The 23,796-nt window shown below is 39.5% G+C and overlaps 2 protein-coding genes and 2 non-coding genes across 10 annotated transcripts; 2 read left to right on the forward strand and 2 right to left on the reverse strand.

Annotated features, from left to right (window-relative positions):
* Window positions 1–313: 313 nt before the first annotated feature.
* mylpfb (myosin light chain, phosphorylatable, fast skeletal muscle b) lies at window positions 314–16,075 on the forward strand. Of its 7 annotated transcripts, XM_077501655.1 has the most exons (7): window positions 314–1,082; window positions 6,918–7,055; window positions 12,557–12,655; window positions 13,169–13,349; window positions 14,917–14,995; window positions 15,077–15,125; window positions 15,347–16,075. In XM_077501655.1, exons 3-7 carry the CDS (start codon window positions 12,620–12,622, stop codon window positions 15,449–15,451), a joined length of 450 nt encoding a protein of 149 aa, XP_077357781.1. In that variant the 5' UTR covers window positions 314–1,082; window positions 6,918–7,055; window positions 12,557–12,619; the 3' UTR covers window positions 15,452–16,075. The 7 variants fall into 7 exon arrangements, 6 of the variants coding, with proteins under 6 accessions (XP_077357781.1, XP_077357777.1, XP_077357778.1 ...); XR_013279399.1 differs by lacking the exons at window positions 13,169–13,349; window positions 14,917–14,995; window positions 15,077–15,125; window positions 15,347–16,075 and adding exons at window positions 2,154–2,237; window positions 2,665–2,780; window positions 4,421–4,727 and having other exon boundaries at window positions 349–1,082; window positions 6,289–7,055; window positions 12,557–12,575; XM_077501654.1 differs by lacking the exon at window positions 314–1,082 and having other exon boundaries at window positions 6,705–7,055.
* Window positions 613–685, reverse strand: trnat-agu (transfer RNA threonine (anticodon AGU)). Its single transcript has one exon. It is a non-coding gene; the product is annotated as a tRNA-Thr (tRNA).
* Window positions 1,496–1,568, reverse strand: trnat-cgu (transfer RNA threonine (anticodon CGU)). Its single transcript has one exon. It is a non-coding gene; the product is annotated as a tRNA-Thr (tRNA).
* Window positions 16,076–16,967: 892 nt separating the features above from the next.
* pgap3 (post-GPI attachment to proteins phospholipase 3) lies at window positions 16,968–23,750 on the forward strand. The gene is made up of 8 exons (XM_077501650.1): window positions 16,968–17,409; window positions 19,581–19,678; window positions 19,802–19,954; window positions 20,041–20,103; window positions 21,143–21,204; window positions 21,279–21,415; window positions 21,483–21,687; window positions 22,987–23,750. Exons 1-8 carry the CDS (start codon window positions 17,121–17,123, stop codon window positions 23,048–23,050), a joined length of 1,071 nt encoding a protein of 356 aa, XP_077357776.1. The 5' UTR covers window positions 16,968–17,120; the 3' UTR covers window positions 23,051–23,750.
* The last annotated feature ends 46 nt before the right edge of the window (window positions 23,751–23,796 follow it).

Raw genomic sequence — 23,796 nt, forward strand, 5'->3', positions numbered from 1 at the left:
CCAGAAGACTCTTGGCCCAGCAGACAGCATGCTGGAGATTTTCACAGTAAGCAACACACCTCACGGACGAATATAGAATTGATCACAAGCACTTCTGCTGCCTGACGACAACATTTACATTTCACTGAGACAGCAAGGCCGCCTCTGGTAAAGAACTTGTGGAAGATGCACTTTTGACAACAGTGAGGTGTGAAAATGTGCCACACACACCAAAAAAAAAAAAAGGCAACAGACTTGAGAATTAGTATGTGATTCTCTTAGTGTGGTGCTTGAACTCCCTCTAGTGGTTTGTAAAAGAAACAGTACCCAAGTTAAGAACTGTTTGCTTTTATTTATTTATTTATTTATTTATTTACTTACTTACTTATTATTTACTGCTTGTTTATTAAATTACAATTATTTAATGCATTTATTTCAGTGCTTTAATCATGGCGGTACAATGATGTGTGGCCATGACTTGGAGATCAGATTTTTTTTTTAAGATGGTGCAAAATGCATAAGGAACTACTGGTTTAGATTTACTAAACTATTGCATGATTTAAGCTATTTTTTCTACTTTCTTCACACTCTCTCCACCAAATTGTCTTTTGTTTAACTTTACAATACAGAGAAAGGCCTTGGTGAGAATTGAACTCACGACCCCTGGTTTACTAGACCAGTGCTCTAACCACTGAGCTACAAGGCCACAAGAGCGTTACTTTTGGTCGTTATAATAGTACTTAGGAGCCCCTAAGGTGACGAAAAAAAACTGCGTTCCCTCGCAAACTCGCAAAGATTGCGTGCCCTCGCAAAACAACGGAGAACGCAAAGATGTTTTGCGAGGGAACGTAAAGTTGTTGTTTTTTTTGCCTACCATATCACCTTAGGTGCGCCGTAAACACTTCCGGGTCATGTTCTATGTGACCAAAAGCGACGAGGACGGAACGTTTGTAAACATGAAACAAAGCAGTGGAAAAGCTTTCCCAAAGCGACTATGATGGAGCATGTATTTTCCCTCGCAAAGATTGCGCGAGGGAACGCAAAGTTGTTTTTTTCTACCATGTCACCTTAGGGGTTCCCTAACTTAGAGACCACATGCAAAGGTAAAGTATAAAATACATTATACTCATAATGTTCTGTACTTAATTTGCCTGTGGAGAAATATACCCCCCAAAAATTTCCGAGTTTCCAGCTCTTCTATTTTATTTATATATAATAATAATAATAATAATAATAATAATAATAATAATAATAATAATAAACTACTTGCTTTAAACACTGGGGAATGGCCTTGATGAGAATTGAACTCATGACCCTTGGTTTACAAGACCAGCGCTCTAGCCACTAAGGTACAAATCCACAGAAAAGGCTCTTCTTGATATTATTTTATTTAAAAAAAATTATAGTATTGAGCAAGGAAAAATGCCTGGAGACTCACACTGGTGTAAATGAATTTTGTCTACCCATATTGTAAAAAACACACCCACTTCTTTTGCTTTACTTACACCGTGAGCAAAGGCCTTGGTGAGAATTGAACTCACGACCCCTGGTTTACGAGACCAGTGCTCTATCCCCTGAGCTACAAGGCCCTTATAAAATGATCAAACAAACAAGTTATAATGAATCTGTATAGAATCCTACAATGAGCAGGCATTTTGGAGTGGTGCTGTCATATCTGGGTTAAGTTTGAGTTCATGACCTGTTAAGTCAAGTGTCTGTTTTGAACCGATGTAACGTGATATGATGTTTGTCAAGGATCTTTTATGCTATATGATGTTTGTTGTTGTCGGGAACAATCTGTAATTACTGGGTTAACAGCCAATCAGAGAATTCCATGTCAGGACTAGTACTACATGTCTAGCCACAACCATGCGATTGATTGACTATCTATTTAAGGGTCTGAGAATTGTGTGTTTTGCTGGATTATTGTCCACTTGTCCTGTGTACTGTGTCTCTAGTTTCTGCCTCTCGATGTGAATAAATAGTTAAAACCTTATTTGTGTCTGCGCCTTGGAATCCAACCTTCAGCACACAACAGGTGCAATTTGTTTTGTTTTTTTTATTATTTAAAAATAACCTTTACTCTATCTACAATCACATAGTTGTCTAAGGGTCAATATCATTTACAAATTTAAGTAATAAATGCACTTTTGTTTTTGTTTTTTTGACTGGAGGGGGTCAATTTTCTCGACTCGGCCAAGCGCCACAACCCGGAAGTGATTGGCAGGCACCGAGCGATACTTATGTGCTTCACACAGGTGAGTGCCCGTAGCGTAAACAGGAATAACAATGAATTCCTAAATGCCTCTTTTTATGTACTCGATCGTGTCTGATTAGTCGAGGTTTAGCCACACCCAGCCTAGGGCGGTGTTGTAGTTTTCATGAGACTTGTTCCTTCGAAACTCGCCCTTTTCACACAGGGTCGAGTTTTAAATGGCGGTTTTTTATTTTCTAAAATAAACTTTTTAAAACTATTATAAGTTGACGATTTGGAGTAAAAAAAAAAAAAAGTCTAAAGACAAATTTGGCGAGTAGGCTACTCGTCGAAACACGGAAAAGCGCAATTTCCGGTTTAACTACAAACCATCAGTGTTATTACTTTTTCATAACTCCAAAACATTTTTGTCAAAACTACGTATGGGGTAATTTACTCAAGTGTTGTAATGCTTGTTCATGTTGCGACAGGTTCAGTGCTGATTAGCAGCCTGTGATGTGATGAAATGAAGATTGATGAGAAGGTTGTCTCGTATTTTGAATCTAGCAACTCACCGGTGGACAAAGAAGGTTACCTCTATAAGAAGGTAAGCTGCTCTTTCCTTATTTTTTCAAGTTACAACCGGTTGCTTGGGCTTTTATTTGCCTTGTGTAACGAGCAAAACTTGACTTGAAAGTACGCTCTGCCATTAGATGAGGACAGCAAACGTCACAACATCCAACCCCCATCAGTTCATAAGGTTAACTTGCAGTGGAAGTCTAGGTGGGGGTGTTTGCCTCCTTTTTTTTCTACCTATGGGTCCTACAGTGTTGGGTAAGTTACTTCTAAAACGTAATATATTCCATATTACTAGTTACTTGCATTTGAAAGTAATAAGATTTTTTACAATATTCCCGTCTGTGTAGAGTAATGCGTTACTCAAGTTTAAGTTACATAAAAAAAAATGGGGGATTAATTTATTTAATGACGATTTTGAAATGTAAAGAGAATGCAAAATTTGCTGGTAAAACTTTTCTAATGAGGATATTTGGTCCAGTAAATAAATAAATAATCCCACAATCCACCATAAATAAAATTCTCAACATACTCAAATTAATTTACACAAGAGAAAGATGAGTTTATTTTGTCAATGTGTGTTCAACAAATTTTTTATGTATTAAAGTACGGTAAACTTGATCATTGAGCTAACAAATAATGATAGATGAAATATAGTTAATTGATCATTGGTCTAACAAAACGGATGGATGGAATGAATGTGTATTAAAAGCAGAAATATCTATTGATAAAGAAATCTAATGGAAAAAAACACACACAAAAAAACCCAAAAAAAAACCAAGCTCTCCAGGCTATGTTGACACTGCAGCCCAGTTCAGATTTTTTTGAAACGGCAACGACTCAACTGTAGGAAGAGGCAGGGCATCCTCCACGATATATTACGCACTTCTCCTGGGTCAAGCATCTTCACCTCTGGTCTGGAGAAATCCAACTTTCGTTGTTTTTGTTTGCTCGCGCTGTCATTTTCTGTCTGATTGCTAGCCAGCGATGGTTTAGCCACTAGCTTTAGTTTGCTGTGCAGTCTTTCCAGGTGTTTTTGAGGTTACTAGTACACATATAAAATATATAAAATAGGTGCTGCATGAATTCCTCAAATGAATCGAAAATCGTTGTGAATCATGAATTGAATCGAATCGGGCCCTTGTGAATCGAATCGATCCTGGAAATCTGAATCGATACCCAGCCCTACTTCCGCCTGTGCGACAGCTTGGATTGGGGATTGGAACGCGTTGCCGGACTCAGTAACTGTAATAATATTACAAAAATAAAATGAGGAACGTGTTCTATTACTACGTTACCGCCAAAGCGTAATATATTATTGTAATGCGTTACTTTTGTAGCACGTTACCCCCAACACTGGTCCTCATAAAGTGAGCGCTGAACAGATGAATCAGATGATGTCCATTAAATTATATCTTGAAGTTGAAACCATATAAAAACCTGAGTGAGACGCATGTTGTCAACATGACGACGCAGTGACAGTGTCGTACTTCAAAAATCAACACCATGGACTATACTGAAGCAGAAGTAGTCATCCTGCAACTTCATAAAAGGAAATAGAATGACGCTTTTAATTCGGGACTTAATTTGCGCAAAGTCTGCAATATTTAACACCACGGCTTCCCGTCGCGCAAGACCGAGCCAGACATAACAGACGGCATTGTCCCGCAGGGTGACATCAGGCCTTCCTATCACAAGCGCTGGTTTGTCCTGAAGGGGAACCTCCTTTTCTACAAGGACCACCCGGATGACCGTGACCTCATCGGAGTTATCGTTCTGGAGGGCTGCACCGTCCAGCTGTGCGAGTCCGAGGAGCAGTTTGCCTTTTCGTTGGTGTGGGGCCAGGTGGGCCTGCGCCCGTCGTACAAATTTGCCGCCGACGACCAGGCCGGCCAGGAGAGCTGGATAAAGGCCCTGCTCTCGGCCAACCACGGCTACTTGTCTCTGCTGGTGATGGACCTGGAGAAGAAGTACAAAGGTGAGCGAGTGGCCCAGCGGTCTCAGTGGTGTTGTTTTGAAATCTGAGAAGTCATTTGTGGAAGTTGTTGCAAGAATATATACTGTATTAATATTATGGGTGTCAAAATTACCACGTTATTATCTCGTTAACTTAAAGTGCTTTTAACTGCACTAATTTTTTTTTTAATGCTCGATTAACTCCTTATTAGCTCCTTATTTGGAAAACCTGTACTCAGGGAATTCCAGTCACCACGCAGTAGAAACGTCCACGTCAAAACTACCCAATAGAAATGCACTGGCGCTAAAACACACGGTGTTTAAGGGGCAGAATGTAGCGTGGAGAAGCTATTTGGACTGTGTCTCACCACTACCACCCGTGCCTTGCTTTGAAAGAACGCACACGGTTAGCCGTTAGCACCCACAGAATATTGGGTTCTATTGCTATAATAACGTGGAATCGACCAAAAGAAAGATTTGTGTCTCTCTTTCATCAGGAAAAAAGTATTATTTCTATCTGTTTCCGTTTTGCAGCAATTAGCATTAGAATATGGCTAAGTTTCATCGTATTTTACAAATCTGTTTAAAACTGTGGGGAAATCAGCCTATTTGCAACATGGCCCTGGTTGATCTTATACTCTGATGCCCCCTGCTGGCCGTTTTTTGTAATAACTACTATTGCTTGTGGGCTGCACGATATTGGAGAAACATGCGACATGCAAATATCGATATTGCGATATTTAATGTACCTAAAAAAATAAGATTTTTTATTTTATCAAATGAAAGAATAACATTTTTTCATGTGGTAAAATAAGCAAGTTCAATGTGTTCTTAGTTGATTAATTTTAATTAACCTGGATGATGTTCAACTGATGGTGATGCACGTTTAAGTTTGTGTCTGATTGGTCAAATTCAAGTAAAAGCAAAAAAATTCCATATGAAAATTATTGCATGTCTTTGCGATATGCATATTGCATGGGCCAATGTCGCGATATCGATATTTTTTAGATATATTGCGCAGCCCTAGCTTCAGTTCATAGGCTGGATCATCAAAGCCTTGTGCTCTAGCATAAACTAACATTAAAAACGTATCAATACATCTTTGGGGCAGTTATTTAAAATAGAACGTATTTATATGTTTTTGGAAGCAAATGCGGTGAATATGTTTATATATTTGTTTTCTTTTTTTAAAAAATGTATTTCATTTTATTCATTTATTTTTATTATTTTAATTCACTTTTACTAAACTTCATATTTTTATTTTTATGTATTTATATTTTATTTATATGTATTATTATTTATTTTCATTTTTATTCTTATTTCATGTAACTTTTGTTTCATCTGTCACTTTCACAAAACTTCTTCTGGGAGTAACAAACAGCTAGAAGCGAGCACGCCTTGACTCATTCGATACGAGTCATCGTTTCAGTTTCTCGACAGCGTAAATACAGGCACTTAGGAATTCTTTAGAGAGCCTGCTCTAGTAAGTTGTCAGGTTTTAATAAGTTTAATGTGTTTACATTATGTGAGATGGGTAATATTCTAAAAATAAACAAACAATTCCTTCTTTGTTGTTCCTTTAGAAACATTAGATGCATTGTTCAGTGACCCGGCCAACGGTGGCGCCGCCGCCGCCGCCCCTAACGCGGTCCGTCAACTGAGCCCGCAGTTGTCCACGTTGACCCGGCACCCGGCAGGAGCTGCGGCCGCCGGCGCGATCGCCGTCCCGACGCTCCAAACTCCGGCCGCTCCCTTCAAATCCACCGTTAAGAGGTCACCCAAACTGTGGCCCAAGAAGACTGCACACTTGACGCCCATTCACGGCCCGGCCCCGCCCGCGGGCGACTGCGCGGCGGCGTGCTCGGACACCCGGGAGGACTTCAGTCAAATGCACGACAGTTTCGGGAAAGAAATCAAGGAACTGGTTGCCGATTGGTCGAGCAGACGAGCCGGCCGAGAGACTCTCGATGAAAACTTGATCGATTTGAGTTGTTTTGAGTGAATTGGTCCGATAACAATTTTACAAAATCTCATTTCAAGAATATTTGAATATGTTATCATTTATAAACATTTAAGTTTGTTTTATTATCCTGTTTCTATGCCCTAAATTGTGCATACCCTAAAGTGAGTGTTTGTTTATTCAGTGGACATTTCCTGTCAAGTACGTAGAAATGACCTTTTTGGTACTGATCTTTGTTTCTTCTTTCGGTAGCTTACATTGGAAGAGTGAAACATGAATAATACAACGATGAACATCAGCGAAAGCGAAGATTTCCAGAATTTTGATCTGTAAAGCTGTTGCCAAAGTTTCAAAGGCGCATCTGGAGGAATTCTTTACCTTTAAGAGGAGGTTTGTTTACTGATGATGTCATAAGCATATTTGTCATCTCTGGAATAGTTTGTTACTGAAGATTTAAGACTTCTAAGTAATGTCACATTTGGAACGCAGATCATTTACATTAAAATATTATTTTATTACAAAAATGTAATTGCCCCGTCGTTTTACTTTGACAGATGTAAACTTTTCTCAATGTATAGTTGATTAAAGTGTGTTAGAATGTGCTCGACGTTTGGCAATATTTGTCTCTTTACAGCATTCTGAAAGTTGTGAAGGAATGGAACTGCCAAAGTAAAACTTTTTTGATTGATGAGTACATTTGGACGTTTTGCAAATATGCTCCAACAGACTCACAGGCTAAATGCTACAAACGTAGCACATTTTAAGACAAAATTAAATCTTGCATTGCAGACATAATAATAAATCATCAAAGTTACGAATAAACAATGTTTTGTTTTGTTTTGTTTTTTACTTAATTTTAGAACGTATAGGAATAATGTGGGCCAAATACTGAAAGAAAACATTTTTTTTCACATGCACATTATGGGAAATGTGCTACATTTGTAGCATTTAGCCTAAAATGTCAGTACATATTTAGCTTTTTAACCATGTTTACCAAAAGGTGATATTGATTCCCATTTTTGACCGGCAAGCGTATTTACATTTGTGAATACGCTCGAACGTACTCGCAAATACGTTCAAATGTACTTGTGCGCTCTAAAAAGACAAAACAGAGCATTGTTGACCAACTTAATTGCTTCAAGTGGTAACACACCATTGAATTAAATTAATCCAAAGTGATGTATTAAGTTTAATTAATGATGAGTTCATTAAACTTAAGATATTCACTTTGGATTAACTGATTTCAATCGTGTGTTACCACTTGAAGGAATTAAGTTAATTTAATTTAATATATCGCTTTGGATTAATTTAATCCAATCATACCACTTGAAGGAATTAAGTTAAGTGAATATATTAAATTGAATGAACTCATAATTAATTAAACTTAATATATTCACTTTGGATTAACTTAATTTAATATATCGCTTTCGATTAATTTAAACTAATCATACCACTTGAAGGAATTAAGTTAAGTGAATATATTAAATTGAATGAACTCATAATTAATTACATTTAATATTTCACTTTGGATAAATTTAATTACTTTAATATTTCACTTTGGATTAATTTAATCCAATCATACCTCTTGAAGGAATTAAGTTAAGTGAATATATTAAGTTGAATGAACTCAATTAATTAAACTTAATATATTCACTTTGGATTAACTTAATTTAATATATCACTTTGGATGAATTTAATTCAATTGTGTGCTACCACTTGAAGCAATTTTATTAAGTTCTGTTTAAATTGGTTCAACAATTGTCTTTTTTGAGTGTACAAGTACATTTGAACGTATTTGCGAGTATGTTTGAGCGCATTTACAAATGTCAATGCGTTTGAATGTACTCTGCCACGCCAGTCAAAAAGGGGAATTAATATAACCTTTTGATAAACGCGGTTTAAAGCTAAATATTTACTGACGTTTTAGTCATACTTTTAAATGTAACTTTTAGAGTAACAAAGAAAACTGTTTTAGTGATCTGTATTTACAAATACCGTCGTTCAAAGATTGAAAAGCAAGTCAAGATGTAAGTAGTCAAAATGGTTGCGAATGAGAATGGCAACAGGGGGAGGAGGCGTTCGCTATTTCCATGTGTCCAGCTGTCTTGTTTTTACGGTCTTTCTCTCTCTTCACCTTCACCATGCTTCAAGTGAGTGACCACACTGCTGCTGGTGACCTTCAGGCCGCGCTCGCGTCATTAAAACCGAACAGAATCCAATTGAATGACGATAATGATCCAATTAGGACATTTTTGAGGACAACAGGTGAGTCAAAGACGACGTGTGGGGTTCACTTTGTACTCGCCTTAGCTGCACATTGGCCTGACTGATGGCTTCCAGTCCAGCTCATATATGGAAGTGAAGTGGGTGGGCCTCCGCTGCTGTTTGAAAGCGACTATAATGGGCTGGGTACACCACCCAAATTAGTGCGACCACAAAAAAAAGTGCTCATCAAGTTACGAAAGAGGATTAGGGCCAGTGAAGAGAGAAAAAAATTCTCAGCATTCTTACTTTTAAGTCAGAATTCTCACCTTATTCTCAGAATTCTGAGATTAAAGTCTGAATTCTCACTTTAAAGTCAGAATTCTGAGATTAAAATCGGAATTCTCACTTTTTATTCTCATAATTCTGACTTTCTGACTTCCGCCCACATTTCATAGCACTACGTCACAACGTCAGAATTCTGAGACTTTAAAAGTCTGAATTCTGACTTTAAAATCGGAATTCTGAAATTAAAGTCGAAATTCTGACTTTAAAGTCAGAATTCTGAGATTAAAGTCGGAATTCTGACTTTAAAGACTAAAGTCAGAATTCTGAAGTTAAAATCTGAATTCCGAGATTAAAGTCTGAATTCTGATTTCTGAGATTAAAGTTGGAATTCTCACTTAATTCTCAGAATTCTGACTTTCTGACTTCCACATTTCGTAGAACTATGTCACAACGTCAGAATTCTGAGATTAAAGTCAGAATTCCGACTTTAATGTCAGAATTCTGAGATTAAAGTCGGAATTCTGACTTTCTGACTTCCTCACACATTTCATAGCACAACGTCAGAATTCTGAGACTTTAAAAGTCTGAATTCTGACTTTAAAAGTCTGAATTCTGACTTTAAAATCGGAATTCTGAAATTAAAGTCGGAATTCTGACTTTAAAGTCAGAATTCTGAGATTAAAGTCGTAATTCTGAGATTAAAGTGAATTCTGACTTCTGAAATTAAAGTTGATATTCTCACTTTATTCTCAGAATTCTGACTTTCTGACTTCCACATTTCATAGCACCACGTCACAACATCAGAATTCTGAGATTAAACTCTGAATTCTCACTTTTTAAAGTCAGAATTCTGAGATTAAAGTCGGAATTATGATTTTAAAGTCAGAATTATGACTTTAAAGTCAGAGTTCTGTGATTAAAATTGGAATCCTCATTTTATTCTCAAAATTCTGACTTCCTCACACATTTCATTGCACTACATCACAACGTCAGAATTCTGAGATTAAAGTCGGAATTCTGAGATTAAAGTCGGAATTCTGACTTTAATGTCAGAATTCTGAGGTTAAAGTGAGAATTCCGACTTTAAAAGGAACCCCGGCTGTCATGACAAGTTTGTTCTATATTATTTATTTGGTTGTTACTAACATAACTATGAGATTCATTTTTCACAAATCATTTCCAGTTTGATGCATTTTGTATAAACTTTATTTAGACGTACGCCGCCATCATTTACGTCACAACGCATTCCGTGCGTAGTGACGTAGAATGGTGTCGGTTCTCTGCCGAGCAATGTGAAACGTCTCTCAAGAAAGCAAGGTGAACATCGTAACGTTCCTTTTAAAGTCGGAATTCTCACTTTAAAGTCTGAATTCTGAGATTAAAGTCGGAATTCTGATTTAAATCAGAATTCTGAGATTAAAGTCAGTTTTTGGAAACTTCTTTCTTCCAATTCTGAGATGACATGAACACTCTATGACATCATTAATCACTTTAAAACCCTTTTAAGCTTTTAAGCCCTGCTGTGGTTCTCACTTTGCTCTATCTATCCTTCCCTCCTTCCTCTCTTTAGTTTTTCCTCTGGTCACTTGAGATCTTAATTTATTAGAAGTATGAGGTTTCTGGGGTTGGCATAAGACTCTGGTTTTGTAACCACGTAGGAGGGGTCTTGTTGGTGCTGGACTTCACTTTGATGGATTGGATGTACTGGCTTCTATGGATCTCTCTCTGCCTTATCGATCCTTCCCTCCTTCCTCTCTTTAGTTTTTCCTCTGGTCTCTTGAGATCTCGCCAAATTTGCTGGAATTTAGAGGCTTCCGGGGTTGGCGTAAGACTTTGATTTTGTAATCATGGGGAAGGCAGGAAGTGTTTGGTCGGTGCTGGATTTCACTTTGATTTTCCTTTCTTTTCTCTTTATTTCTTTTTTTTTCTGACCTTTTCTCTGGTCTCCTGACCATTTAAACCTCACGACTCTGGCAAGATTCTGAAGTACCTGGTTAAGGCGAAGGGTAATGGGATATTTATAAGGTTTTAGGTGAATGAATGAGTATAAATTTATACGTATTTGCACGCACGCACACACGCGCACGCACGCAAACGCACACACGCAAACGCACGCACACATACACACACACACACAAAAAAAAAAAAAAAAAAAAAAAAATGAATCGCTTTAAAACATGATCCGCAATTACGCGACGCGTATTACGTGCTTCACGTACTTGTTGGCATTTCTCAGTCATATCACAGTCCTTGTCGTCGCGTGCCTTCCCTGGCGCTAAACCAAAGTCCGTCAGCCAACTGTTTTCATGTTTCACGGCTGTTTATAAAATCCTCCAGGCTTCCACTACTCATCCATTCCACCCCTCCCTCCCTCAAGTAAGCCACAGATGAATCCAATCCTCGAGACAGGTGATGATACTCGGATATGCGGGGGCGCGTTAGCCACTTCGGACTTTTGGCATCAATCCACAGATGCTCATCTTTTGTTCTGATGAAGCTGACTTCTACGTGGGCCGAATCAGTCCACCACATGATGTCAAAAGTCCAAGCCGGCGTGTTGGCATTGAATTCGCCTCATTCCAAGACCCCTGATGCCTATTTTGGAACGCGGGGTAGCCAATATGGGCCTCGCCACCTCCTTGCCCCGCCCCCCTTTTCTCTTACTGTTTTCCTGCCAAACCTGATGCTGTGGCTAAAGTTAGCCTGACACAGGCTGGTATAAAAGGGCCAAAAGGGCCTGTTTATTCCATGTCAGTCACATCGGCTTGGCGCAGGCTTCTCTTCTTGACCAACAACAACCCAACAACCTTGAGAGATGGTGAGTGTTTTTCGGACCGGGGGCTCACTTGCTGGGGATTTAAAAACAATCTTTGGATTTTGATTTTTTTTTCAATGCTAAGGTGTGGCTTACTTCCCAAACTAAGATTTAGACTTTATCCATCTCCTGTGCCCATCCATCTATTTTATATAGCGCATATCCTGAGCTGGAGCCAATCCCTGCTAACTTCGGGGTACACCATGGATCAATTTTAGGTCACCTTAAGATTTGACTCAATCTTAAATTCACACATGCAGAAGCTGTGATGCAAATAAAGATTGATTTTTTTTTTTTTGCAATATTGTTTCCTTGACACTAAAGTTGAAGCTAATCTAGTGGCGTCACTATCGAATATTTTTAGAATTGATTAATCTATTGATTTTTTTCGGATTCATTTTAATTTTGCATTAAAGTGTATTACAAAAGTATTTTTTTTTTTAGTTATTGTTGATATGCTGAATTTAGAGGATTTGGTCAATTTAAAAAATAAAATAAAATGGCTCCAAACGATTACTTATCAATTAATTTTGACAACTCTAATCTAATCTATAGCTAACATGTATTTTTTTACCTTGCATTCTAGGCACCCAAGAAGGCCAAGAGGAGGCAGCAGCAGGGCGAGGGCGGATCCTCCAACGTGTTCTCCATGTTTGAGCAGAGCCAGATCCAGGAGTACAAGGAGGTAACCTTCTCCCCATCGCACGTGAATAGCGCGTATAAAACTGATGACTCGGGAGTTTGCGGGGGGGGCGCGGGTATGTGACCCGCCACTGGAATGCTGCCCAACAGCTGGTGGGATTAGCAGTCAATAGAAGCAGGAACAGTCAAAATTGAAATGGTTGGAAAACAGTGACGTGGATGTTGTAGCGATAGTGATGATACGGTATGGTGGAAGACCCACTTGAAGGCCTCTGTGGTGATGGAACATTGCAAAAAGGGAGGAAACATGGTCACAAGACGGAAAAAGTGGACGAGGTTAGGACAAGCTGTAACCGATACCGCCTGCCCGAATGTCGCAACGGGCTTGTCTCGCATTCCGAGAGCATTTTAACACCTCGGGAAAAACAAGTGGCCCACCAGCTGCCGAGTCCCGAATGGTTTCCAATGTCATCTACGGTTTAATGTGTAAAGAGACACGGGCAACATTCACTTTAGCACGAATTTTTGACATCCATGTCACATCATGTCATGGCAGGCGTTCACAATCATCGACCAGAACCGAGACGGAATCATCAGCAAGGACGACCTGAGGGACGTGCTGGCCACCATGGGCCAACTGAACGTGAAGAACGAGGAGCTGGAGGCCATGGTGAAGGAGGCCAGCGGACCAATCAACTTCACCGTCTTCCTCACCATGTTTGGCGAGAAGCTGAAGGGTCCGGTTGACGAGCGGCGCGCATTCACAGCAGACATTTTCTTTTGGGCTTGACCTCGTTTGGGTTACAAGTAGCACTGAAAAACTTTGACTAATCATGAAATTGCAATTTTTTTTCAATGTCGCGATTGCGATTATTTTTATACTACATTTAGCATAGTTAAAAAATTACATAATCTTTGTCATTTTTATGATTCATTATGTTATGCATTTTTTCCCATAATGCCACAGTACATGCCCAAGTCATTACCGCATATGGGAAAAAAAATGCTTCCATTGTTTTAGCTAAAAGTACTTTTGAAGGTACTTTGTAAGCTAAATAGTTAAATATGAGCAGATGGGACAAAATGCTACGTTTTTAGCATTTAGCTACAAGTACGTTCCAACTTATTTGCAAATATTTACGAACATACTTCGTAGGCTAAATGCTAAAAACTTTTACCCATAATGCCACGGGTTATGTACATGCCCAAGTCAATACCCCATGTAGGAAAAAAATGCTACTTTGTTAGCATTTAACTACAAGTACGTTTGAATGTCCTTTTTAAGTTAAATGCTAAAATATGAGCAGATGGGACAAAATGATAGCTTTTTAGTATTTAGCTACAAGTAGGCTACGTTCAAACTTATTTGTAAATATGTTCGAAGGTACTTTGTAGGCAGGCTAAATGCTAAAAACTTTTACCCATAATGCCACCGGCTATGTGCATGCCCAAGTCAATACCCCATATGGGAAAAAAATTTACGTTGCTAGCATTTAGCTACAAGGATGTTCAAATGTACTTTGTAAGCTAAATGCTAAAATATGAACAAGTGGGACAAAATGCTACCTTTTGTTAGCATTTAGCTACAACATACGTTGTCAATACGTTTGAACGTACTTCGTAGGCTAAATGCTAAAGACTTTTACCAATAATGCCACAGGCCATGTACATGCCGAAGTCAATACCCCACATGAGAATAAAAAATGCTATGTTTTTAGTATTTACCTACAAGTACTTTCGAACGTACTTGTAGGCTAAATGCTCAAATATGGGCAGATGGGGAAAAACATGCTACGTTTTTAGCATTTAGCTACAAGTATGTTCAAACGTACTTTGTAAGCTAAATGCTACAATATGGGCAGATGGGAAAAATATGCTACGTTTTTAGCATTTAGCTACAAGTACATTCAAACGTATTTGTAAATACGCTCGAATGTACTTCGTAAGCTAAATGCTAAAAAGGTAGCTTTTTCCCCCCCATAAATTCACGGTGTATTGACTTGTCTAAGTTAAAAAAAAAATAAAAAATAAATGCTATTTTAGCATTTGGCCTACTTTATACCAATATGTTAAAAAATTACATAACAATTGTTTAGATTATTATATTATAATTATTTATTAGGTTTGTTTGCCGTGCATGATTTCCATTCGGTATTTTTACCCATAATGCTAGAGGGTATTGTGCATTCCCAAGTCAATATAGTGAAAATAAGTAACTCTTTAGCATTTAGCTCAGAGTACGTTCAAACGTATTTAAACACGTTCAAAATAAATACCCCGACTAACTGGATTTTCCTCATCTAGGTGCTGATCCCGAGGACGTAATCGTGAGCGCTTTCAAGGTCCTGGACCCCGAGGCCACCGGCGCCATCAAGAAAGAATTGTAAGCTATCCGACGTTCCTATTTTGTTCATTGCGTCATCTTAAATCAACATAACCTTTTCATCCATTTTTACTCCTCTAGCCTTGAGGAGCTGCTGACCACCCTATGCGACAGGTTCACCGCCGAGGAGGTGAGCGCTGTCGTTATTTTTAGCACTTTATGCTATGAGAGGTTCTAAGCCAGGGAACGTCCTTGTGTATAATCACAGGCATATATTCTTTATCCTCTGCGAAGAATGACTAACATTACTGTGGATTTTTTTGTACTGTAAGTCAAGACACCACTATTTTTTTAGGGTAAAAAACTTTTGTAATCACGATGCACAATCTCTTTTATTTGTCGTCCATCCAGATGACCAACCTGTGGGCTGCTTTCCCCCCTGATGTGGCTGGCAACGTGGACTACAAGAACATCTGCTACGTCATCACACACGGAGAGGACAAGGAAGAAGAGTAAAGCTGCCTCTCTGAAAATAAACAGAAAACAAAAACAAGCAAAAAAAAATAAAATCCACTTTTATGCCAAACTGTACCGAACCGTCCCCACACAACAACCCGCTCTGACCCCGCGCACATGCCCCCCCGGGACGACCTGAACGAAAGCTGCGGTGGTGTTTGTGTGTGACTACCGACATGGGATTATTTAAAAAAAGAAAAAAAGTCTCGTTCTATCTCTGTCCCTTCTCCTTTACCGTCCATTCTGTTCATACGTGTTAAGGCCAGCAGTTGCATGCATCACACCTACATTATGCAGTCTATAAAATTTCTCTTGGGTGCTGCGCGGTGCATGCACAGCTACCTACTTGAAACAAGTGAGCAGTCTGACCCACTTGGTCTGTTGGTCTCAACCTCGCAACGATATTGAATGGTGTTGACCTCGTTTTGTGGAGGAGGAGTGGGAGTTTTGCACTAAAATAGTCAGCGTCCATCCGACTCTTTCTCCCAGAGGACAGGTCAGGTTGCAGGGAGTTTAAGTCAATCTGGCTTCTTCACCTCCCTTGCTGCTGTTTTCCCACCTGTTGTTGTTGTGACTGTCCATGTCTCCACTGTAACAAAGAAGTACAAATAAAAGCCACTGTCTTTCGTATCATACTGTCTTTTTTGGGGGGTCAAGAGTACTGTAGAGTACAGGTATGGCCACGCGCTGACTAATAAATGCAGTCTAATCATACAGTCAACAACCTCAATTTTTACAAAACCAAATAAATACTAAATTCGCTGAAAATGACATCATAGTCGCTCAGGTAACGACCAATCGCGGCTTACGTGTTTTCCGAGTCGTGATTGGTCGTTACCTGAGCCCTAAGTATTTGTGATGTCATTTTCAGTAAGAGAGCATCCCCCTGGGATGGATAAAAACGGGCAGATTTGGCTGCCTTAATTTATATTACACAATGACAATATTATTCAGAATATCGTGTTTAGACTAGTGGGCCTGCATGGAACACATGATAAAGAAATTTTTGGCCTTATCTTCCCTTTAAAAGATCTGAAAATTATCATTTTTGGTTCATCTTTTTATGCCAAACCAAAAATAATTAGATGCTATTCCACTAGATGGAAGCAGATAGCTCATTAAACTGTGAGCCCACTTTTTTGGCGTTTTTGTTTGGTGCTGCTGAGAATGTTTTTCTAAAGTAAAATATGTGATCTGGCTCTTTGGTAAACAACAATGAAGTGTAGTAGTGGATTGTGGTGGTGTACCTAATAAAATGTCCACTATCTGTGTTGTCCAAAGTTGAGCCACGTGATGTATACGCAGGAAGTAAAGAATCAAAAGCAAAACGCTTTCTCTCGTCAAAGTAAAATATACCTTCCGTTTATTGGCTTTCATAAACGTCTGTAGAGAAATCCATGATGGATATGAATATATACTTAATTTAAATTTTTAAATTAGATTCAAGAATGAAATATGTTATTACAAGGTAAGTAATGCCATATTGTACAATTCTACTTTGAAAATACAAACAGGAAGTGAGCGTTATGCCGACGTTTTGACGGCCGGGAGTGGGGCCTTTTGACTGACGGTTTCTGGACGAGGCCATCACCACATCAAACCCACTTGCTCTCTGCACACGTGAAAATGGCAGCTTGGTAATGTGGACCGTGGGCTCCGGAATCCCTCGATGTCGCCTCGCCGTGCCTTCGTGAGTACCGCCGCCGCCCGGCAGAGACCCACCACCACCACCTCCACCATGGCCTCGCCGCTGTCCCCCCGCCGCACATCTGTCAGACCGGCTTCGGCGGTGGTCGTCGTCGTCGTGCTGCTGATGTCGGTGATCACCGCGGAGGGCTCCCAGGGCGACAAAGAGCCGGTGTACCGGGATTGCGTGAAGCAGTGTGTCCAAACCAACTGCACCGGAGCTCGGCTACGGTGGTACGAGACGGTCCAGCCGCAGTACATGGCGCTGACAGGTGAGCAAGATACCCAAATTCGTGGATTAAATATTTATTTTCCCCATGAATAAGCCATACACTATTTCGTGAAAAACGCATATTAGATTTATCCTTTTTTTTTTTTTTTTTTTAAGATTTCCCTTTGGTCACATTATTTTTTTTTAAATGCATTTTAATTGTCATCAATTAAATGTGAATTATTTTGTTATTTGAGATACGAGTGTATTTGATTTACACCTCCCAAAGATACAAGCCATTAATCGATTTTTTATTTATTTTTTTTCTTCGATTTAGAGCAGGGCTGGACTGGCCATCTGCCCTACCGGGCATGGGCCAGCCTGTTTTGGGGCCGATGCATGTGCTTTTGAATTATTATTTTCCAGGGTTTTTCCTGTCTACAAAATTCACGGGTGGCCACCTCCACCTTGTTTTCTCACCACCTCCAGCCTAAGTGACTGATAATGAATGAATGCTTTAACATAATAGTCATATTCTTACTGGAACTATTATTCTTATTGTTTGAAACATGGAATTATTATATGATGCCTGTAAAAAATGAAAGCGCGCGCACAGAATAAACACACGTCATGATCGTCATGGTGCATAGTCAGGATTAGGGATGTTCAATACCACTTTTTTTTCCCGACCAATAATGATACCAAATACCGATACCACTAGTAAATAAAATTCCCCACCCATAAATGATAGATGATTTTAAAGAAAGACCTCAATATATTCCAATATATTATTTTTCCTTAAAATTGCATGAAGTTAATGACAACTTTGTGTTCATATAAGTTCTGATTTCTTGTCCCTGATCGTAAAACGGCCGCAAGAGGGCGGCTGATAATGGTATCGGTCAGCACCGTGAGTCCCGATACCTTAAAATAAGACTGGTATTGGTATACCTGATATCGGGAGTCACCCATCATAGTCAGGATGATACCACCTCACTTTGAGCCAGGAAAAAACCCTGTAATTTCCTACATTTTACCCCAAGAGAACTGGCCCACAATTTCGAGAGACTAGTCCAGTAATCCAGTTTGAATATAGATCACAAACTGAAAAATCATCAGTAATCCTGTTTATGATCAAACATTTGAGACACTAACATAGACGACTGTTAGCTAGCTTCATGCTAACATTAATGCAATTTGCAAAGACGAGCTAACAAATTGTGTGGCAATGTTAACTCAAATCACATGTAGACAAACAATATTACAATACCTGCGGACATATGTTCTTCAACATTTGCCAAAACTACTCCTACTGCATCCTACGAGTCACTTAACTCATTCACTTCCAGTCCAGTTAAAATGGATTTTTAGCGTATATAGCCGTCAATGACAGTGAATGAGTTAAATTTTGAAAGTCTTCTTTTAATCCCACTTTTACTATTGACTATTATACTGCTCCGTGTTGTATCGTAATTTCCATGAGGATTGAGTGAGCAGTGAATGACATAATTTAGGTATTAAGGAGCGAAAATGTTGAACTAGGTGGCTATGGAATTGTTTTTTTATTTAATTTAGTGGAATTGGGCCCAAAGCTGATGTGATTTAAAATCTAAGATAACCACGGGGTACTTTGAACAAATTTGACAACATTTCTCATTTTGTTTTTGTAGTAATATTCTTTAAATTGTACTTTTACTTTTTGAAACATGCTGTAGTTTTGTTTGTGGTTAAAGCTACTCCTTGGAGTCACCGTACAAGTTAAAATCAGGTTTTTCTTGTCGAGCAAGGCGTCGCATAAGTGGAGCGTTAACACTTCTCTGGTTTCATCGCAATTATTGTCTGCTGTTACTACCAGGATTGAGTTTATGATTCCAATTTCCTAGAATGATGCTAATTTAGGAAATATCCAAAGTGGGCCTTGGTGTAGCATGTTGTATACTTCAGATAGCTTGGTGGTCTAGTGCAGCGTTTTCCAACCTTTTATTGGATATATTTTATTCATTCAAAAATTCGCCAAATTACTCTGGCCCTGTTTAAGTGACACCAAAGCTATTATTTGGTTAGCAACAGGTGAATACAAACGCTCCACTCAGTCTGAAACGATACAATCTGTATTTACGTTTTTCTTCTTAACGTTGTGAAATACAAACATACCAAACATTCCACTTAAAAATGCGACTGTCACTTTTATTTCATTTCTGCCCTCAACTCTTATTCCCATTTGTCTCCCAGGTTGGACTTGTCGTGACGACTGTCGCTACGAGTGCATGTGGACCACCGTGGGGCTTTACCAGGCTGGAGGTTACAGAGTCCCGCAATTCCATGGCAAGGTTCAACATCTTTTTTTCATGATTGAGTCGGTATCACGTGTGTTTGGAATAATTACTATTTTGTATCATTTCCAAACCCAGTCACAATTATTAAACATTTCTTCCGCCATTGTTTTGTCTTAGTGGCCGTTTACACGCTTCCTGTGCTTCGAGGAGCCGGCGTCCGCCCTCGCCTCTCTCCTCAACGGCTTGGCATGCCTTCTCATGCTGCTGCGCTACCGGAGCACCGTGCCACGCCAGAGCCCCATGTTCCACACCATCAACGCCTTCTCTCTGGTCTGGCAATTTGACGCTGTCGTAGAAATTGGAGCAGAAAAGAAGATTTTTTTTTTTTTTAACTAGGTGGTGTGTGTTGTTTGCAGGTGTCCCTCAACGCCTGGTTCTGGTCCACAGTGTTCCACACCCGGGACACCTTCCTCACTGAGGTAATGTCCTAACGTGGTAGGGTTGTACAAGTTCAACAGGGGCCCCAAAATTGATCCATGTGGAACGCCATATGACAAATGGGCAGAGCGGGACTCAAGAGCAACCAAGGCTAACACAAAAAGTCCCAAAACATGAGTTATTTTTCTTTGTTTGATGTTTTTGCTTGCAGTAAAAGTCAACTGGGAGTGGCATTATTATTTTTTTGCATCCAACTCAGAACGAAAAAAAAATTGGCCAAGTAAGTCAAGGTACCTTTTTCTATGGTGGGCAATTTTAACACATTCAAACCCAAAAACGTGTAAATACGTGTTTTAATACTTTGTCCTTCACTCCCAAAAACGTATTTATACGTTGTTGTTTTTTTTTTGTTGTTTTTTTTTAAAATGCTAGAGCATACAGAAGACTTTGGTACAGCTTCTGACATGAAGAGGTGGCTCAAAGTAATGGTAGTTATTACAATAAACGGCCATCAGGTGGCAGCAGAGTATAAGAGATCAGCCAGGGCCATGTTGCAACAAGCTCTTTTTGCTAACGTTTTCACCAGGAATGTGACTAATGATGAAACTTAACTACATTCTAATGCTAATTGCTGCAAAACGGAAACAGATACAAATACTGTTTTTTTTCCTGATGAAAGAAGAGACTCTATTCTTTGTTTTGGTAGGTTCCATGTTTTTATAGCAATAGAACAGAATATTCTGTGGACCTTGCAAAATCAGTCAAAATCCAGTAAAACAGCCGGGAGTTGCTTCAGTGAAAATGGCTGCGAATCAATGAGTTAAAAAAACCTTTTTTTTTTTTTGCTCTTTGTATTGTAAGCCATTACACAAGACTCATGTCAACATGAAAAATCTTAACAAGTCCCAGTACCGCTGGCTGTACGACATGTCCCAAAGCTCCTATTGAGAAAGGTGTATTTATGTTCAGTTTATTTAGCATCTTAGCTAACGAGTAAGGTCCTAATTCCAATTACTGACAAGCTTTCCATTAGTTGAGGCACGTCCCTTGATTTTGATCTTACTTTGTGTTCTCCTGCAGAAAATGGACTATTTCTGTGCTACTGCAGTGATTCTCTACTCGATTTACTTATGCTGCGTCAGGTAATTGCCAACGTTCTTCCCGCAGGAAATAATGTAAAGTGAATCGGTAACGTTTTCCCAATCGTCTTTGGCAGAACGTTGGGCCTGAAGCACCCCGCTGTGTCCAGCATCGTCGGGGTGCTGCTCATCGTGACCTTCACGTCGCACGTGTCCTACTTGACCTTCGTCAGCTTCGACTACGGCTACAACATGGCGGCGAACATCTCCTTCGGTAAGATACGCGACTAACGACGAGCGGCGTCCATTTTGTTGATTTGTTTTCCCTCTTGATGTGAAAGGCATGTTGAACATGCTGTGGTGGCTGTGCTGGTGCTGGATGAACCGGCGGACGCTGCCCTATTGGTGGAAGTGTGTCCTGGTGGTTGTGCTGCTTCACGGCCTGACCTTGCTGGAGCTGTTGGACTTTCCGCCGCTGATGTGGGTGCTGGACGCGCACGCCATTTGGCACCTGAGCACCGTCCCCGTGCACTTCCTTTTCTACAGGTGGGGCCAGCACAGCTGCACTGGGGATTCTGGGGGGGTCATTAACTCATTTGCTCCCAAAAACATATAAATGCATTTTATTTTAAATATTACCAGTGTCCCAAAGATGTATTTATACGTTTGTTTGTTTTTTTATCTAGAGCATACAGAAGGCTTTGATGCAGCCTCTGAACTGAAGAGAAGGGTTGAAGCAATGGTGGTTATTACAAAAACGGCCAGCAGGTGGCAGCAAAGTATGAGATCAGCCAGGGCCATGTTGCGTTTTCACTAGGAATATGAATATCAAGCAACTTTGCTATATTGTAATGCTAATTGCTGCAAAACGAAAACAGATTTTTTTTCCTGATGAAAGAAGAGACTAATCTTTCTTTTGGTAGGTTCCATGTTTTTATAGCATTAGAACACAATATTTTGTGGGCCTTGCAAAACCAGTCAAAATCCAGTAAAACAGCCGGGAGGGAAGGGGGTTGCTTCAGTGAAAATGGCTGCGAGTGAATGAGTTAAGCTCCAAAATGTTCAAGGAAATGCTAGTTATTACAAAAATGGCTAGCAGGTGGCAGCAGAGTATAAGAGATCAACCAGGGCCATGTTGCAACAAGCTCTTTTCCCCACTGTTTTCAACGTGAATAATGATGAAACTTTGCTATATTCTAATGCTAATTGCTGCAAAATGGAAACAGATACAAATATAAATTTTCTTCTTGATGAAAGAAGAGACTAATATTTCTTTAGGTAGGTTCCATGTTTTTATAGCATTATAACACAATATGTTGGGGGCCTTACAAAATCAGTCAAATTCCAGTAAAACAGCCGGGAGCGAAGGGTTTGCTTCAGTGAAAATGGCTGCGAGTGAATGAGTTAAAAAAAACAAAAAAAAAACACATTAAAAGTTATTAAATGTATTTTGCTCAAATTAAGGCCTTGAATCATATTAAAAAGCACTAAATACAAGGTCTGGAGGCATTAAAAATCTAAATACAATCGATGTATACAATACAAATGCTCTGTGCCCATCACTAATGTCCAACATGAAACACTAATGCCATCCAGTGGCAGGGAAATTACCTCAACACAAATCTATGACTCAGTCTTTCACACTCTTTTTAACCTCACACAACTTCCTGAATTACTTTCTAGATATGAGCGAAATTAACTTATTAGTAACTTATTAGAGCGTACTAGTACATAGATCTTAACCTGGGTATCCAATATATGCTCCACACTAGTTCAACATGAAAATTGAAAGGCGGGCTGATTTTGTTTTTAAATGGTAAACTAATGTGCATTTTTCCCGCCCAGTTTCCTGATCGACGACAGCCTCTACCTGCTTAACACCGAGAAGCTGGGCGTCAAAGTCGAGTAGGGGCGGAGTCCCGTCGTCCGCCGCCGCCACCACACCTCTCCAACCATGGCCGCCGGAGCCCCCGACGTAGAAATAGACCCGCCTCCCACATGACCTGCATGACACCTCCCATCAAGGCACAACTGTTTACATTGTTTTCTTCTTATTTATTTGCATTTGCCTTATCATTCATATGTGTGGGGAAAACAGGGTGAAAGAAATTCTCTCTGCTCACAAGTGAAGCACAAGTGCAGTTTATGCTTCCCCTTCGATAGGTGGCGCCAAAATCCCGTTAAGTGGCCGAGTGGTGCCCCCCCCAGTTCAGTGGACTGTTCCAGAAAGAATGGGAGGAGCTTTATGTTTGAAGGTCGGTTTTGCTGACTGCTTTCTTTTATTTTGTGCCTCTGTTTTCTCCTTTGCTGCTTTTGTTCCTTAAAAAGAATCTATCACCTGTTCCCTTAATAATTTTTTTTCTGATTTTTTTTTTTTGCGCTATTTTATTTAACAGAGTGGGAGGTGCTTGACCAACATGAAATTGAAATATTTTGTTCACCTGGATTGCCTTTTTTCTTAGCGTGAGGACAAAATGTGAAAAGAATATTTCTGAAAGATTGTTATATATTATGATATTTAAAGAGAAATTTGAACAAGTATTTAGGTAATATCTTGATGGCTTTTGTGTGGATTTCATTAACTGCAGTATTCCCTCAGAATCCCCCCCCCCCCCCCCCCCCCCAAAAAAAACCACCCATGTTTAAATTAGGGCT

The sequence above is a fragment of the Festucalex cinctus genome, chromosome 17 (assembly GCF_051991245.1).
Source record: "Festucalex cinctus isolate MCC-2025b chromosome 17, RoL_Fcin_1.0, whole genome shotgun sequence".
Lineage (NCBI taxonomy): Eukaryota > Metazoa > Chordata > Actinopteri > Syngnathiformes > Syngnathidae > Festucalex > Festucalex cinctus.